This window comes from Gadus chalcogrammus, chromosome 11 (genome assembly GCF_026213295.1).
Source record: "Gadus chalcogrammus isolate NIFS_2021 chromosome 11, NIFS_Gcha_1.0, whole genome shotgun sequence".
NCBI lineage: Eukaryota > Metazoa > Chordata > Actinopteri > Gadiformes > Gadidae > Gadus > Gadus chalcogrammus.
In genome coordinates, this window is record NC_079422.1 from 3,626,306 (window position 1) to 3,645,571 (window position 19,266).

General features: G+C 43.1%; 1 protein-coding gene across 1 annotated transcript; it reads right to left on the bottom strand.

Moving 5' to 3' along the window:
• Positions 1 to 5,881: 5,881 nt before the first annotated feature.
• On the bottom strand, positions 5,882 to 19,192 carry slc50a1 (solute carrier family 50 member 1). The gene is made up of 6 exons (XM_056602581.1): positions 18,969 to 19,192; positions 18,658 to 18,735; positions 10,909 to 11,032; positions 10,301 to 10,462; positions 7,673 to 7,792; positions 5,882 to 7,472 (listed from the first exon to the last, which is right to left on the bottom strand). Exons 1-6 carry the CDS (start codon positions 19,034 to 19,036, stop codon positions 7,365 to 7,367), a joined length of 660 nt encoding a protein of 219 aa, XP_056458556.1. The 5' UTR covers positions 19,037 to 19,192; the 3' UTR covers positions 5,882 to 7,364.
• Between the last annotated feature and the right edge of the window lie 74 nt (positions 19,193 to 19,266).

Below are 19,266 nucleotides of genomic sequence, written 5' to 3' on the forward strand. Positions count from 1 at the left end.
AGGATTCTATTTTTCTGACACAAAGCTATGATAAATTTGACCATACTAAACATGAGATTGAAACTCAATGAAGAGTTCACGTCCAGGTGTGTGCATATGTCCTTATAATAGCAATGTGTCTTCTGTTTGTATTGCTGTGTGTGTGTGTGTGTGTGTGTGTGTGTGTGTGTGTGTGTGTGTGTGTGTGTGTGTGTGTGTGTGTGTGTGTGTGTGTGTGTTTGTGTGTGTGTATCGGTGTGTGCGTGTATGCACACGCATGCGTGTATATTTATGTTTCAAAGTGATTGTGTGTCTGTGTGTGATGATGTCTGTAAGTGTAAATGTATATGTCTATATGTGTAAATGTTTATGTCGATATGTGTTAATGTTAATGTTTATGTCTATGTTTGTAACTATATGTCTATATATGAAAATTTACATTTCTCAAAATGTAAATGTATGTCTATATGTGAAAATGTACATCTCTATAAGTGTAAATGCATATGTCTATATGTTTAAATGTTTATGTCTCCAAGTGTAAATGTATATGCTTATATGTGTACATCGACGTGTCTATATGTGCTGTATATAGTGTGTATGTGTGACTGTGTGTGTTCTATGTTGTGCAGGAGTTGGAGGAGGGGTTGCTGGGTGGGTGTATGGCCCCGCTGGCCTGGCTGGGATCCATTCAGTGTCCCTGGGACGAGCCAGAGGAATAAAGAGGATGACCGAATGGAGAAGGAACCTTCTAAGCCAATAAAAAGCCGTTTCTGTTTCATTACAAGCAAGGTTAAACACAAGGTTAAACACTTGCAGATCTATGCAGAAGAACACATGCCCTCAACTCCTCAAGCTCTTTACAATTGAACTACTTGTGCATATAACTTATTCCATATTACTTTGCTTATGAAAGTAAACTACATGTCATGTAGCTTACGAGGTCTGATGAGTTACTTAAATACTTAATGTTAATTTGAACTAACTATACTGCATTAGTTATTTTTCTGGAGGGCAGTAGATTAGATCTTGTATTATAAAAGTCCTCTCCTCCACCCCTACACATGCCCATGAGATGTGGTGAACTTTGAAATGTGCACACGGAGCAGGGCCATGCTGTGGAAATGTTTGCTAATGCAGGCACAGACGCCTTGTCCCACCAACAGCTGTGTCTCCTCGCCCCTCTCCAGTCCCTGTGCTCATCACACTCGGATGGCAGAAACACACGCGCACAAACACACACACACGCATGCACGCACACACACGCACATACACACGCACGCACGCATACACACACACACACACACACACACACACACAAATGAACGCGAGCATGCACATACAGGCATACATGCACGCACATACACACACACACGTTGCACATGCAATAGCACACATACACACTCAGACAAACACACACACATGCTGCCCTCATAACTTGTGAGGCCGAGCAACTCTGCAGGTTCCAACAGTTAATGCTCTTATACTTTTTTTGAAGTGTGTTTGTCACCTTTAGGTTCCCACTGGAAATCATTGTTTTGATACTTGATTAAATCATCACTAGAACCGCTTGTTTTCCTTCTTAATCTATCAAACTGTCTTTTAGTTTCAATTCCGAACAGCATTTAAGGCAATCCCATTGGCCGTCACAAAGTCAAATTATCCTAATCTACTTGGCTCTGGTTGCCATTCAAATCCCACACACACGCACACACCCACGCACCCACAAGCAAACACACAATAAACACCTTAGCTGATGTAACTGTCACACGCACACGTTGTGGATAGATGCCCAAGAAAGGAGGCAGGTCCTAACATGGCCGCCGCCCCCAGGCCCTGAGTGTCCCCAGACAGGAAAAACATTAGAGATCCATCACTCTTTTGCTGTCGCTCTAAACCTGCACCACCTGTGGCTTTGCACCTTTTGTTATTCCTGGCAGGGCTCCCACCACAGTGTTATTTAAGGGTCTTAAACCCCAGGCGATGTACGTATAATAGAGTTGATTTAAACAGATCAGATATCAAAACAAGTTGACAGTCCCAACAACAACATTGTGAAACATTTGCTGCCTTCCTTAAGTGTCTACTCTGCGAACAGAGACGACGTCAGAGGTTGGCCAGAGGTTAAGACTCACCAGGTTTTCAATATATTATTTACCTTTCTAAGCGATATGTTGTACTGGTCATAACACGGGGAGCGAGCAGATACCTGAGATGTGGTTTACAGGCAAGGTGTTTTTGGAGTGCAGGCTCCGCTCTCTGACAGCTTAATGACTGGCTGTCTCTTCCACCTGTCACTCCACCAGCTGCTCATTATTAAGGGCAGCAGGAGATGGGAGGGATGGGGAGGGCGAGGGCGTTATACTGAGACAGGATAGATCTATGAGTACATACAAGCCCTCCAGGGGACACAGGTTGTTGGACCGGCCTGCTGCGTCTATATTTGGTGCTTAATGCTCAGCACGCGGCATATTAATAGGTCAAGCAAAAACCTCTGTGAGCTATTTCAAAATTAAACCACTGGCTGAGTGCTGCATTTGAGAAATTGTGCGTGCGTGTGTGTGTGTGTGTTTATGTTTGTGTGTGTGTGTGTGTGTGTGTGTGTGTGTGTGTGTGTGTGTGTGTGTGTGTGTGTGTGTGTGTGTGTTGGGGGGGGAAGTATATGTGTGCGCATAATTATGTGTGTGCATGTGTTTCCTGAGAATGTGTGTGTGCACGTTTGTGTGGTTGTGTTTTCTTAATGTGTGCCATGACTCTGTATATGCGTTTGTGTGTCTTCGTGTATGTATATGTGTGTGTGTGTATATGTGTGTGCATGTGTAGGGGTGCTGAAGTAGGGCAAAACCAGGCCTGGTTGGTCCTCTGTGTGCACCCTTATAGGGAGCTGTCCAGCCCCTCCTAGGGCTCATAGTAAGGCTGGGCCAGGAGAGGTGGAGGAACTGGTGTTCCGCTGTGAATAGGCAGACAATTGTGGGCTGATCTTGGCAAATTGTTGTCCATAAATATCTTTTGCCCTAACTGCATTTGTACTATTGAGAAAAGCATGTAAACACACGAGGCCATGAGGAGGAGGAGGATGTGGCGGATGATCGTTCCTTATGAGCTGTTGGTGTGTGGACACATCTCCCCACCTTCAGTCCCTCTGCTTTTAGGATCCTCCACAAAACAGTCGGACGCATTCTCTGTATCAAACTTCCTTCCATGTTTGTTTAATTTAGGTTCACTTAAATTTAAATGTAACCATATTTGATTGGCATTTTATGAATCATCCCAAAATAGCACAGTAGTATGGAGTGTTTTTTAGTTTCTCAATGGTTGTTGTGACTTGATGCCATTATGTATTTTAGTGTCATCCCGTTTGAAATCAAATACTATTTTCCGTCCTTATTAATGTACAATAAGGTTTTGAGATTTTATACAATCTAATCTATTCCATTTTTACATGTGTGACTTTTAACTGCTTAATGGAAAGGTTCCCATCACACAGTATAGAACAAATATCCCCAAGAAACAAAGCATCTGAATCTATTTCAAAGGTTGGATCTTCGTGATGTTACATTTTTCCTAGAAAAGGGAAACCGGTTTGGACGTGTGTTTTGTCACGGGTTGCTACTGTCTCTGCATCTAAATTAAACTGTGTTGCTTTGGGAAAAACACACATATATCTTATAGATATCTCATTGAAAGCTTTAAGGTCCTGGGCACGGCTATCATTCAATTGGAATGATTTGTGGTCACATAGGGGAAGGTTCTCCCATATACAAAAAGGACCTGGAGGGAAACCTAATAAATTATTTCTAATCATGAAGTGAGATGCGAGGCCTGTGCAATACAGAGGACAGGATTAGAGAGGCACGGGACAAGGGAGACAAAGCGTCTATCTTATGCTTAACAGGAACACATCATGTGTGTATGTTTGTGAGTGTGTGTAAGTATGAGTTCATGTGTCTTAGAGTGTGTGTTTGTGTGTGTTATCATGTGAGTGTGCATGTAAGTGCATGTGTGTGTGTGTTCACATGTGAGTGTGCATGTAAATGTGTGTGTGTGTAGTATGTGTTCACATGTGAGTGTGAATGTAAGTGTGTGTGTGTGTGTGTGTGTGTATGCATGTGTGTGTGTGTGTGTGTGTGTGTGTGTGTGTGTGTGTATGCATGTGCGTGTGTGTGTGTGTGTATGCATGTGTGTGTGTGTGTGTGTGTGTGTGTGTGTGTGTGTGTGCATGTATGTGTGTGTGTGTGTGTGTGTTGTTCACATTTGAGTGTGCATGTAAGTGTGTGTGTGTAAAGTGCTAGTGTGTGTCACATGGGGGAGGGTCTGTCAGAAACACAGAGAAGCACATTCTTTCTCCCCAATGGTCTCTTCAAAACAGCAGCTGGGACAGGTGTGCTTTTACTGACGATAGAAAGTATATTTACTGCTGACTCCTTCGCTGTGTGCTGTGTGTGTGTGTGTTTGTGTGTGTCTGTCTGTGTGTGTGTGTGTGTGTGTGTGTGTGTGTGTGTGTGTGTGTGTGTGTGTGTGTGTGTGTGTGTGTGTGTGTGTGTGTGTATGTGTGTGTGTGTGTGTGTGTGTGTGTGTGTGTGTGTGTTAATGCTGAGTTTGCACACTGTTTAACGTCACAGAGGCTATTTGAGAAAACTTTGAAATTATTGTTATCACCGAGGAAACAAAGGCCATATATCATTTGATTTGGCCATGGTTGCCACTGTTTCAGGGACGGCCTCAGTAGGCACCATGTGCAAGCTGCCATCTTGGGAGAAGGCATATGCTTAAGGATTCCTTATCATGAAGGATTATAACAACAAAGCCCCAAACACATTGAATGTGTCTGCGTGTCTTCAAATGCGCTGTGTACACTGATGTTGTGTGTATGAGTCTGAGAGAGAGAGTATGTGTGTGAGTGTGTCCATCCGAGCAAGAATTTGTGTGTGTACATTAGGTTGGTGTGTGTGTGTGTGTGTGTGTGTGTGTGTGTGTGTGTTGTAAGGGGACAGTCCGTGGTCCGGGAAACAGAGGGATCCTGTTTGTGCGCTCCAGTCCATTGTTCAGCTGGTACCCCCCTCCGACCCCCCCCTCTCCCCCACAACACGGTGACACCAGCCATGAATGTCTCCTTACAAAATGCCTTTGCAGAAGAAAAAAAAATCGTAAAAGTTGGCTTCCTTCCAAAGACAGCGCCACACACACACACACACACACATTGTGATGTTGCTGTTATTCCACACCCAGTTCACAACACCATCTCTACATGACCTTTAACACACACGCATGCGCACGCACATACACATATACGCACGCACACACACACACTCACAGATGCACACACACTACATTCACCCACATACACACACACAAACTCCACTCACACAGGCGCACACACGCCACACGCATGGATACACACCCATGTGTCTGACTCCATACAGAGCGTCTAAATAGACTCACCCTTGTCTTTTAACACCTACTAATCCCTCACATCTCCCCTACAGCTCGTTGGGTCCATTATTCTATTTACTGAATTAAAAAAGCATAATTGTCCTTTCTTCCTGTTTACCTGTCAGGACCAACCTGTTCCCGCCTCGCTCCCTCGTCTGCACGCCATCACTGAATGGATCGGGACTTTCACTGGAACAGTTTCTCTCTAATTGTGCTGGTAGTCTATACATGTAGTAAGAGAGAAGAGATTAGGTGACTAACTCAGACACACCTGTGGCCCACCATCCCTGTGGACCACAGCTCCACCGCCCACGTTTTATTATGCCGTGTGTGGGGCCATCCTGTCCCAATTCTTTTAAAGTCTTTATTTTATTCCTTCCTTTCATCCTTCCTGTATACTCCCCCGCCCCCATTCTCTTTCTCTCCCTTAATACCTTTAACTCACACACCCATGGACGCACACACATACATATGCAAGGACACACACAGTTACTTTATTTTAAACAATACACACACTGTATACACCAATTAACATGCACACATTAACATACCCTCTGCATATTTTAATACTATCACACACACACACATGTACCTTTTTTATACCACTTCATCACAGCACTGGTTTGCCTGTCACAACACTTTAGAGATTAGAAGGACACTGTGTGTACACACACACTGAGAACCCCTGATATGGACTTTCCCACCACTGCCCCAGTGTACTCGTTCTCTCTCTCTCACACTCTCTCTCACACACACACACACACACACACACACACACACACACACACACACACACACACACACACACACACACACACACACACACACACACACACACACACACACACACACACACACACACACAAAAGATCTCTCGTCCCATATTGCCCGTGTAGTTTTAGCCTGGATTCCTCTCTCGCCCTCTTCTTTCCACACATTCCCATGTCAACTCATTACTACATGCAAAACAAACTAACAAACAAAACACCACCATCCACCAATAACTCATTTAAATATTAAACTGCAGCTGTTTCCTTTATTGCCAAATCTAGCGGTTTCGTTCCTGTTGAAGCTGAAACAATCACATGAATTGTTTATATTTATTATAAAAACACAACCAGCTACCAGCAAATCAGTCCTCAAACAAGACAAAATCAATAAAGAAGTATGGCTCATTTTTACAGAGCAGAGATGATTATAAAAATAACATCCACAATGTGTGTATGTAGAAAATGCCACATCCATTTATAAATTGATATAATTTATGTAACATCTTTATATTTTATATCTTTATCATATTTATACACATACTGAATGTATACATGGCAGGTCTGAATAGACACCCCCACTACCCTCTCTGAGCGAGTGTCATGATCTAGCGCTCTTGTCAAAACACAGGATACGAGGATGTTCAGAAAGCTTTGTCTTTTGGCACTACAAGGCATTGGGGAGATACGGGCTGGCAGAGATCAGATGGCAGAGCAGTCAACAGGATGTGCAACGCTCCCTGGCGACTTAAGACATAACAGAAGACACTGAGGAGGCCACTGCAGAAAGGAGACACAATGGTCTCTCATCTGTAGAGCAACTCAGTATGTCAAGGGTATGCACACATGTCCCTTCATCATATATGAATGCCTCATGTTGACTTACAAATTCAAAATAGGGTTATGGGTCGCATGCATTACCATATACATTGAATTGGGTCCCCATTTTATGGATGCATACCGCATCTCTCTGCTGAGGTAGAATAACACCATCCAACAAGAGAGGGTCTAACAACACAACACATTGTGTTACACCCTTATCCACCCACAGAGGCATCAGACGGTTAGAAATGGTGGCACAAGATGAGTCTCATAGGACAACAGTGTGCTCACAGAGCATAACCCGTCGCTCATGATGGGGGTCCGCTTGTTAAGGCCATTTCCATCGAGCATGAGAGAGACACCCTTTCACTGTTTGAGGGGCTTGTAGCCTGGAGACGACTCGGCGACAGAGGAGAACCTCCAGAACAGGAATAGCCGGACGAGGCTGGTGAAGATGCCCGGTGTGTTTGGGACCTTGGGGACACACACACACACACACACACACACACACACACACACACACACACACACACACACACACACACACACACACACACACACACACACACACACACACACACACACACACACACACACACACACACGTTAAAGCAAGGTAAAATCTCACGGTGTGTCTTTACCGTGTGCATGCATTAGGTGGTGCTCTCTCCCACCATGATGTAGTTGTCGTGGAGCTGCAGGCCGTACAGCACCCAGGAGGTGGAGGTGAAGAAGGTGGCCACGGTCAGAGGGAAGGACAGACACTCAAGGTTACGTCTGCGCACTATCCCCACCTGGCAGCAGGGAGGAGATGGAGACGGTAGAGGAAGGGAGAAGGCAACAAAGAAAGACAGGGAGAACCGAAAGGAAGAACAAAAAGGCAAGAAGTCAATAAACAAACAAACAAACATTGAACACAACCATATACAGTAAATAAATGTGTTACAAGGGCGGTATTTCGTTTTGTCAGGATCTGTGCTCTCAGACAGAATCCATACATCTTCCATATGCTTTGGGTAAGCAAAGTGTCAACATAAGATACATGAACCCTATAGTGAGAACCCAAAATGAACAAAATATAACCACGGGGATTGGCTAACAACACACACACACACACACACACACACACACACACACACACACACACACACACACACACACACACACACACACACACACACACACACACACACACACACACACACACACACACAGAAGACAGACAACAACAGGAAGACACCAATGGGGGAAAGAAAGGGAGGAAATGAACATGGGGTGTCATTCCAGAGAGTCAGGCAGATGGAGGGCGGGAGGACGAGAAGAGGACAAACAGGAAGGTAGATGGAGCCACGAGATGACACAGAGGGAGACAAATCAGAGAATGGATGTAGCCATTTGTTTCTACACTGCTGACGGGCTCCTTTGGGCAGTTCACAGGGTTTGCTAGACACACATTAATGCTGCTGTGTGTCGGTGCTAGGAAAGAAGAGAAACAGGACTCAATCAGCAGATGGGTTTGGGTATGATCGTAACTCTCCTGAGGTGGTGGTTGCTCCCACAGCCTGCAGCCATCATTATTGTTTTACAGTAAACATGCTGGGCTTCATATTAACTGATTGGGCAACGCGTACCTCTGAAGGTCTTCCCCATAGGGAGGCGCTTCCTGCTTTGTATTCTGATCCTCTGGCACTTTAGATTTGAGAAAGGCTTTACTAAACGTTCACCTCTGACCACTGTAGAGTCTGCATACAATACTCACCACTAAGAAATGTTACATTTCACAATCACAGTAGCTCTTCGCCAACGTTTCCAGGAAGTAATGAGAGCATTGCACAGTCATCCCTCGAACCCACTCCAAAATGGATCACTAGCCGGTCCCCTGAACCTATCCACCTCAAAATCTAACCTTAGAAAAATAGATAGTACTACTGAGACATATTAGTACCGAGCCTCAATCCCAGGCTCTGAGAAGAAATTCTACAACATTTGGGGACCCTTTTTGAAATACTTTAATAACAACCAAGTGGCATAACAGGGTAACTTTACCCTAGACACGAAAACTTCAAACTTCAATGTAAATAGCAACGCCCAAAATGTCATGAATTTTATACATATTGTGCCTAAGACTAGCCTAGTTTTAATAATCAGGGGATGGGACGGGTGGGAGGAGAGGGTTGCTTTTGTCATTTGAACTGCCACTGTTGTTCATTTTGTTTTTACTCTATTACCAAATACTTTACTGTTGTATAACCCACATCAATGTGATATATCTACTCTCAACCCCGGGAACGTTTGTTGAAATAAGAAAAACTCAATAAAAGTATTTTGAAAATAACTAGATAGCACCATCTGTTCAGTGTATCATAGAGACTGACTGCCCTTCCAGCCGGTCTAGTGTCCCTGGGAACAGGAGAAGAGACCCAACATGTGGAAGAGATACTGTCCTTCCTCATGCCTCCAGGGCTTCACTAGGAGGGGTCTTTTGTCATCCGGGCTCGACGGACAGTAAATCAGGACGATAAGCATAAGACATCTGGAACGTTATAAAGAGTCCAAAGATTTGACAAATGGAAGGTAATTTGTACTAAACTCTCATTCTTTTGAAAGATATCATCTGAAAATACACAATAAGATAGGAGTTTAGGACACATTCACACAATCGCTAATTCACAATTACCAACCAATGACAGAGCCCTTATCAGATGATCGTATCCAGGGCGTCTCACACTGAATCAGATACAAGTCATGAAGGAGCAGGTAGGGTCAGTCATCAGGAAAATATAATCTAAAGTTTGCCTACAGGTAGGTTGTGGACTTGAGGGAATCGAACCACAGCATGTTTCAGGTCTGGGAACACACTAGCCAGTACACTATCCCTACAAGTAGACTGCAGACGTGGGGGAAGAGAACCTCAACATTTCAGCAGGGACTAGGAGTCAACTCCACACTACCCCTCCAGTATCCCACAGCGACCATAGGTTATAGAGTGCTGTATATTTCATGGAGTAGGGGTGGGCTAGATGGCCCAAATCATCTATCACGACATATAACGATAACATTATATCACAATAAAATTATTTGAAATTCAATCAATAAATTGTTGAGATCAAATGATCATATACCAAGACCTATTTTACCATAAACCTATGATTTACATACTTGAAATACGACAGGTACTCCATCATATTTGATCACTTTCCTCAAACATGTTTGTTTGATATTTGACGATGTAGCTGTTCAGAAACTGATTAGCGACATAGTAAACCACACTATGGCCGTAGGGAGGCTCCCAGGCTCCTTACCAGGTCGATGAGGGGCGAGGCGTACATGCACACAGTGACCACGCTGCAGGTGAGGCCGAGCTGGGCCAGCTGGTCCTCTCCCGGGGGCAGCAGCACGCAGAAGTACAGCCAGCCTGCGGCCAGCACCCCTGCCGCCACTGAACTCTTACCCATCACGCGGCGCTGATAGAACAACACACACACACACACACACACACACACACACACACACACACACACACACACACACACACACACACACACACACACACACACACACACACACACACACACACACACACACACACACACAAAGCACCGTTGACAGGAGGTAAAACATGTTGCTCCACGCTCACCTGCAGATCTGCTTCAGGGTATTATTTGAGTAAGCAAATCTTTTTTGTTCCTTCTCGGTTAGGGTTAATTGGCTGTCTTGTTTGGCATACCTAGCCGTGTTTTCGTATAGATAGATAAAGTAACGAAGGTGTAACTAAGAGTGCGTTTGTAATACTAGTATGTTTGTGACCCGAACCCAGATAAGCAGTTGAAGATGAGGGATGAGTGAGTTTGTAATGCTGAGTATGTGTGTTTTGTGATTTGCAGTGAGTTCAGCTGTGGTGAAGACAAACCTTTTCTTTAGTGTAGTGGCAGTAGGAGATGATGTACAGGACCTGGAGGCAGGCTCCGATGACGTTCACCAGGATCACCGTCCCGTCTTTCTTCAACATCCCATAATATAACCATCCCAGATTACTATGGACGCAAGAACAACACACTAGAAGATTAGAGTAATTTCAACTAGAAGATGCATTTCCTGCAGAAAATGCGGTGAGTGCTGTACGACAAAGTGAGGTTGAAAATATTTTTTAATAAAGCCACATAGATTAAGACATAAAGAAATGTTAAATGGCTTAAATCAAGTGAAGGTATTTGAACAAAAGTTCAAAGTCGAAATGGAGTAAACAATGTAAACATGAAAAAATAAATGGTTGGAAACAAATAAAGTGACAGCTGAATGAATAGCGCAAAGCATTGCTAAAAATGCAGAAATGTAAAAGGTCAAATGTATTGCCCTGCACTGCTGGGGTGTGCGTGTGCGTGTCTTTAAGAGAATAGCGAGCCGGTGTGTGATTAAAAGTAGCCCAATAGAGAGCGGGAAAAACAGCCCAATCTGGCAGCACTGCCTGAACGTCCTCCCAAAGTAGTAGATTTTTTATTTAACATGGACATGACAATATCATTGGACGAAACCAGATGCATTGTTTTCAGTGTATTATCATAAATTCTCGTTTTCAACACCTGTCCACAGGAGGCTTTTAAAAATAAATAAATAATAATAAGAGTAACAATAATAATAATAATAAAAATAAAATAAACAAAACAGAAACAAGATGAAATACTAACCATATAATATACATAAGCAAAGGCAGCATGATCAGACAATTAACCAGTTGTAAATTATTTGTGTGAGCACTGTTAATTTGATTTGAGCCGTTGCTTAAGTTCTCTGTTAAAAGTGTTGCTGTTAGTCTCTAGTTTTAAACTAGTGGGCAAGAGGTTCCATAGTTTTGCCCCCTTTGCAGAGGAAACAGACTGACCGAAAGATGTCTTGTACATGGGAACAAGACAATCACCATTGATTGGCTCGAGGCTCGTGTATTTGCCCGACGAGTGCTCTGATGTCTGATGGCCAATTCAGACAACAGTGGTGACACATGATTATTTACACACTTGAAAAACAATTTAAGATTACTAAAATTAATAAAGTTATCAAAGGTGAAAAGTTTTTCTTTTTTTTTAATGCCACAGTGATGCCATCTCATGGGTTTCCGGTCCATGACTTTTATTGTCTGTTTGTATATTGAAAAGATAGGTTTTAATGCGGTAGAAGAAGCTTGTGACCATGATGTGATACAGTATGACAAATGAGAAAAAATCTTGCAGAAATAATTTGACCGTTTGACATGAAACGGAAACAGTTTAGATTTAGTTTGACCTTCTTTGCAACATACTTAATAGGCATAACAAATTTTAAATTCTTATCCAGGATAATGCCCAAATATTATACTTCATTTTCTAATTAATAATTCATTCATTTTTGATCCGTACCTCAAAAATATCGTTGATAGGCCTATTACGGATGGAGAAGCACATAGAGACGGTTTTCTTCACATTAATGGTCAACTGAGACAGCTCAAGCCATTTTAAAATGCTGAGTAATGCTTGTGTCAGGTGCTCACCTGCTAAACTGGGTGTTTTAATGGACACGTGGATAACAGTGTCATCAGCATACATTTGACAGTTGGACCCCGGACAGCAGTTTGGTAGGTCATTGATATACATAGAAAACAACAGTGGACCAAGTACAGACCCTTGCGGTACTCCCATGCTGTTGGCAGGCAGATGGGACCTGACCCCATTGACCCTGACACATTGCTCTCTCCCCTCCAGGTAAGATGTAAACCACTGCAGAGCTTCTGATGACATTTTGAACTGTTTTAACTTGTTCATTAAAGTACTGTGGTTTACCGTGTCAAAGGCCTTTTTTAGGTCTAGGAACACTGCCCCAACAACATTTCCTTTATCCATTGAAGATTTTTATGTTTTCAAGCAAATTACAATTAGCTGTTTCAGTTGAGTATTTCTGTCTAAACCCAAACTGCTGTGGATGAAGCAGCTGGTTAGACTCTAATAGTTCCATTAATTTCTCAGCTATAATTTTCTCCAGAACCTTGGAGACAACAGGGAGGATAGCAATAGGCCTATAATTACTCGCTATGTACTTGTCTCCTGATTTATAAACTGGGGTAACTATTGCAGTTTTCCAGCTTTCTGGGAATATTTTGGTTTGTATAGACAGGTTAACTAGGTAAGTGATTGGCTCTAACAGGTAGCTCTGATGTTTCTTGATTAATGGCGCGTTTCCACCGCAGGGTGCGGTACGGGTCGGTTCGCCTCAGTCCGGTAGGGAGAGGGCGGTATAGCCCAGATCAGTTCCGAGGTGGTGTTTCCACTGCCGACAGTACCCTTTATGGTAGGCCGGATGTCGATCGCCGCGGCAGCTACGTAAACATCGTAAACAACGTCTTCCTCCCCAAGAATGCAGAAGAACGTCTCCACCTGCTTGTTCGCCCAAGCAAGCGTTTTACGCGACATGTTCATTGTAAAGAATATTACCTCGAGGTTACTGTTTGTTTGTTTTTATCCCAACGTCGCCAGGAAGTGACGATTCTGTCAACCAATCAACGGAGGGGGTGTGTAGCTCAAATTTTCCAGTACCCTTTCAGGCTTCTCGTCTCGTTTTCAGTACCCCAACGGAGGAGTACTGAAAACGAGGGCAAAACGAGTATGGCTCAGTTCGGGTCACACCCACTTTTGGCGATGGAAACGCAATCCGTACCGTACCTTTGCTAACCGAACCGTACCGCACCCTGCAGTGGAAACGCGGCATAATGCAGCATTAAGATTATGAATATCTTTTGACTTGGAGTTACTCATGTTTGTGATCACCTTTTGAACTTTATCATGAGATACCAATTTAATATAAAAGGAGTCAGAGTGAGCATTGTCAAATTCTTCAGTAGATGACTCTGTAGCCTTAAAATTACATACCAGCTCTTGTACAGACTCAATAAAAAAGCTATTAAAAACATTTGCAATGGACTCATTACTATGGATAAAAGTATCAACTACTTTCAGACCGGTTATTTTGGGGTGCTTATGCTTGCTGGAGTTGGTTAGTTTGTTTATATGTTGCCACAGTTTTGAACTATTACCATTGGCCTCTTCAATGAGTTTAGAGAAGTAATTGGTCTTGGTCTTAGTAAGCAGCCCAATCCAGCGGGAAGAAACGCCCAATCTGGCAACACTGCTGAACGTCCTCACGCTCCAGCGTCAACGTAAATCAATGAGACCAACTGAAAACGAAGCCGGTATGAAACTAAAACTGTTATTTTGAATAAAGTTTAAATGATATCCAAATTCCGTTTGGTTTGGATATTATTGAAGATACAAGTGTGTAGGTTTGTTTAATGGTTTGAACGATGGTAAACGGTTGAAATTTGACCGAAGTACGATGTCTTAAGTAATTTAACTGTCAGAATGGGCAGACGGCTTCAATGGGACCAACTGTAGAATATGACGGTTTGAAACTAAAACTTTGATTCTGAAGAAAGTTTCAATGATATTGAAATTCTGTTTAGATATTATTGAAGATACAAGTGTGTAGATTTTTAAATGGTTTGAACGAAGGTAAACGGCTCTGCCGTCCTCCCATTGACTCCCATGTTAAAAGTAGAATATCTTAAAAAGCATATGAATTTAAAAGATCTGAAAAGAAGCGCAAGATTCCAAGCTATTCTGAATGTTTTTGTAGTTTGTAGAGAATAATAAAGAAAGAAAGAAAGAAAGAAAGAAAGAAAGAAAGAAAGAAAGAAAGAAAGAAAGAAAGAAAGAAAGAAAGAAAGAAAGAAAGAAAGAAAGAAAGAAAGAAAGAAAGAAAGAAAGTAGTAGCTGAAGTAGTGGTAGTAGCTGAAGTAGCAGGTAGTAGCTGAAGTAGTAGTAGTACAACTCCAAGGGGAAGACCATCGTTATCGTTTTTAAGAAAAAAATAGATTTTTTTCAAAGTGATAATTATAAATAATTATTATTATAAAGTTATTATAAAGTTGCCCAACCCGATAGTATCGACTATCGGCGATCGCTAGGGGGCGCTATCGGACGATGGAAGCTTGTAGACGATTGCCCAACCCTAGTAGTAGTAGCTGAAGTAGTAGTAGCTGAAGAAGTAGTAGTAGCTGAAGAAGTAGTAGTAGCTGAAGTATACGTAGTAGGTAGTAGCTGAAGTACAAGGTAGTAGTAGTATGAGCTGAAGTAGTAGCAGTAGCTGAAAAATAGTAGATGTAGCTGAAGTAGTAGTAGTAGCTGAAGTAGTAGTAGTAGCTGAAGTAGTAGGTAGTACCTGAAGTAGTAGTAGTAGCTGAACAAGTAGTAGAAGCTGAAGTAATAGTAGTAGTAGCTGAAGTAGTATTAGTAGTAGCAGCTGAAGAAGTAGTAGTAGTAGCTGAAGTAGTACTAGTAGTAGCTGAAGTATAAGTAGTAGAAGCTGAAGTAGTAGTAGTAACTGAAGTAGTAGTAGTAGTAACTGAAGTAGTAGGTAGTAGCTGAAGTAGTAGTTAGTAGCTGAAGAAGTAGCTGAAGTAGTAGCTGAAGTAGTAGTAGGTGAAGTATAAGTAGTAGTAGCTGAAGTAGCAGTATTAGCTGAAGTAGTAGTAGCAGCTGGAGTAGCAATAGCTGAAGTAGTAGTAGTAGCTTCAGAAGTAGTAGTAGCTGAAGTAGTAGTAGTAGCTGGAGTAGTAGTAGGTAGTAGCTGAAGTAATAGTAGGTAGTAGCTGAAGTAGTAGTAGTAGCTGAAGTAGTAGGTAGTAGTTGAAGTAGTAGAAGTAGCTGAAGTAGTAGTAGCTGAAGTAGTAGGTAGTAGCTGAAGTAGTAGTAGTAGCTGAAGTAGTAGTAGTAATTGTAGTAGTTGTATTGGTAGGAGTAGTAGTAATGGTAGTAGTAGTATTGGTAGGAGTAGTAGTAGTAATGGTAGTAGTAGGAGTAGTAGGCAGTAGAAATTTTGAATAGCTTTAATCAAGTGAGATATTTGAACAGAGTTCCAAATAAATGTATCAATAAGTGTGTTTCCATCCCCCTGATTTAATGCGAACTTTGAAGTATCGAATCAGTAAACGGTGATGGAAACACCAACATTCGCATAAAAATCATCTAATTCGCAAAAAAGTTTATCCGCTCGCTTGAGGTGGTTTTTGAGAAATGCGAAAGAGAGTAAATTCGCAAAATGGGAGATGGAAACACACTTTTCGAAACAGCTGTGACGTAGCAAACTTTGAACACACAGGACTGACAGTCTTGCCGACATCAACGTGTAACGTCATCACCCTATTGTGCTCTCCCATATGTAAGGCACTCAAAGTCGTCCTCGTATTTCCCTTGCTACCGCTGTGTACATTGTAATTTCTCTATTTCTTTGTCTACGGATGGAAGTTCAAATAGCCAATGATAACTGAAAGAACAGTTATGACTTGCCCATGGGAAACCAATTGCTGCTGAATTCCTCTCTCCATGTTTGTTGTTTGTTGTTACCCTGCGTTTAGTCTGGCTGAACGGAAGTGGACAGCGTCTATTGCCTAGCGTCGGATTTGGCCGCGACTCCTCCCCTTCCGGTTGCTGGCGTTCCCGTATTGTGCTCCCTCTCAAACTCGGAAACTAGGCAGTATGGCGAGTTTTGAAAAGGACTTTGACGGCGCTGTAAAGTTGGCATGTTTGGCTCTTTCCGTCGAAAATGGCAAAGAACTGCAAAAGATTTGCTTACAGCATTTGCTGAGGAAGAAAGATGTTCTATTTTGCATGGACACCGCTGCTGCTTCCCGGGCTTAGCCCCGCCCTAGACGATTGTGATTGGTTTAAAGAAATAAAAACAGGCCCGCCCAGTTTCCCCACGGATAGACGGCTCGAGGTAGCGTGGCTCCAGACCATTCTACTTGCTGTAGTTTGGTCTGGCTTTGCGAGACTACCCTGCGTTCACACCAAAAGATGCATTTGCTGCCCGAACGCGTTGTCGCCGAAGTTTTACGGCGCAGCAAATCAAGTTTTGCGGCGCAGCAAAGGTTTTGACGCGCAGCAAAAGTTTTGCTGCGCCGCAGTTTTGCAGCGCGGGAAGTTTCGCTGCACGGCAAGTTTTGCCCGCGGTGCTTCTGAATTAATTCACAACCATGGCCGACATTACGAGCATTGCATGTCTTTACCTGTTACGGAATGCCCGTCGTTTATGGGTTCATGAGACCATTCGGAGCCTGGAAGGTGCTGCCTGGCACCCAACTGGGTTTTGTTTGGTGTTGTTATTCTGGCCCTTTAGCATACTCATAGTTTAGTTTAACTGTAAACAGAACTACACTACAGAATGCTGATTTGTGGGTATTTTCGAGTTACTAAATAAATGTACGGTAGTGAACTCTAGGTCACTCAAAGGGAGTAACACTGATTGGCTGTTACGGCATGTCACTCAGTGGCAACGCCTCAGTGGCAACGCTGTTGAACGCTGATTGGCTGTCATCACGCGTTTGCTGCCGGAAAGTTTAAATATTTCAACTCGAGCAGCATTTGTCGCGCCGCAAAATACGTGCATTTGTCGCGCCGCGCGTGCCCGGCAGCGGGCACGTGCTGCGCTGCAAATCAAATTTTGCCGCACCGCAAATCAAATTTTGCTGCCGGTTTTCTCGGCAGCAAGTGTAGAGACGCGTTGCAGCAAACCTGCAACGCGTCTCTACATTCACTTTGAATGGGATCTTGCTGCGCGGCAACTTTTTGCATCTTTTGGTGTGAACGCAGGGTAACTCTTCTCTATTGGCGGACTAACCGCTTTTTGTTACATTTGTTACAGCTTTTCTACTCATACCATTTATTACAGCCACGTATCGGCATACATTTTTTGCCTAAAGCGCCACCTCCAGGCAGAACTAGGGAAGTTATCCGCTCCAACCACTTGATGGAAACGCACCTAATTCAAATTACTTTTTTGCGAACTTTCTAAAGATTCGCATGACCTTTTAGATGGAAACGCAGCTAGTGAGAGCAACTGAAAACTATGGCGGTTTGAAACTAAAACTGTGATTCTTGAAAGCATCATTCACACCAATAAAGATATCAATATCTAGAGTGTGAATGCTACAGCATTCACACTAATAAAACGTATGAAGAACAATAGTTGAGCGCTGCATGCAGCACTCACCTAATTATGTTGAGCGGAAACAAGAGGAGTCATGGTGCGTTCGAGTATTCTCTGCGAACCGACTCGGATCTCGGATCTGATGCCACGCCCACACTTCAAGCATTTTATTATTTCGCTCGGTCGTTGGAGGAAAACATGGACGCCACCCGGAAAGCTGTTGTCGCGGTAGCATTGGCAGAGGACCAGGCGATCCAATATAAGTAGGCTATAGGCCATAGTCAAGTCAAGTCAAGTTTATTTATATAGCACATTTAAAACAACAGTAGTTGACCAAAGTGCTGTACACAAATACAATATATTTGTGTACATAGGCAGAGATACGGACGCAGTAAGGTATTGCAGTAATACAGTGATTGAAATTACCATTTAAACCACCAAAGTGGTCCAAGCACAATGAAAACAGTTCATACTTCAAGTCACAATGGGCGCAGCCATCTTGAATTCTGTCTCGGAATTTCGCTCGGTCACCACTGAGTTCAACCGAGATGGCGAGATCGCCGTCCGAGGAAAAGGGGCGTGTTTGTGCGTGTCGCTAGGCAACGTCCTCGGACCTCCGAGACGGATGGATATTAAAACGCACCGTACTCACTTGAGGCAGGTCATGAGGAATGGGAGGAATTGTATGTTGTCCGAACTTTTGGTGGACATCATCTTCTTTAGGTCCGTTCTGGTGTAAACAAAACCAAAAACAAGGTTTTGTTTACAACAACAACAACAACAACAACAACGCACACACACGCGCCTGCGCGCGCACACACACGCGCGCGCGCGCGTGCAGGCGCACACAGGGGGTGGACAAACACAGACAACATGCAACAAACGTAAAAAACAGAGTTTTGCTGATAAAATTACATTTTAAAGTTTAATGCCATCCAAATGGTATTGTACAACTTAACTCACAGTCCTGTGGAGAACATCCCGACTGTGAAAACGATGCACGCCCATGACAGAAGTATCAGAAAATCCATATAACTTGACTGGAAAAGCTAGTTGGTGGTCTACCTACTAATTTATATTAGTAAAATGCTTCGATGTTTAATACTTATGATCACAAAAGGTAAACTGAATGAAACAAACACCCGATCTACGCTATGACGGCAACTGTACTTCCGTATATGTAACCAGTTTCAACGGATGCTGTTCTCTGATTCGGTACACAGGAAAGGGGGCGCGGCTACTCTGCTCCAATTGGCTGCCA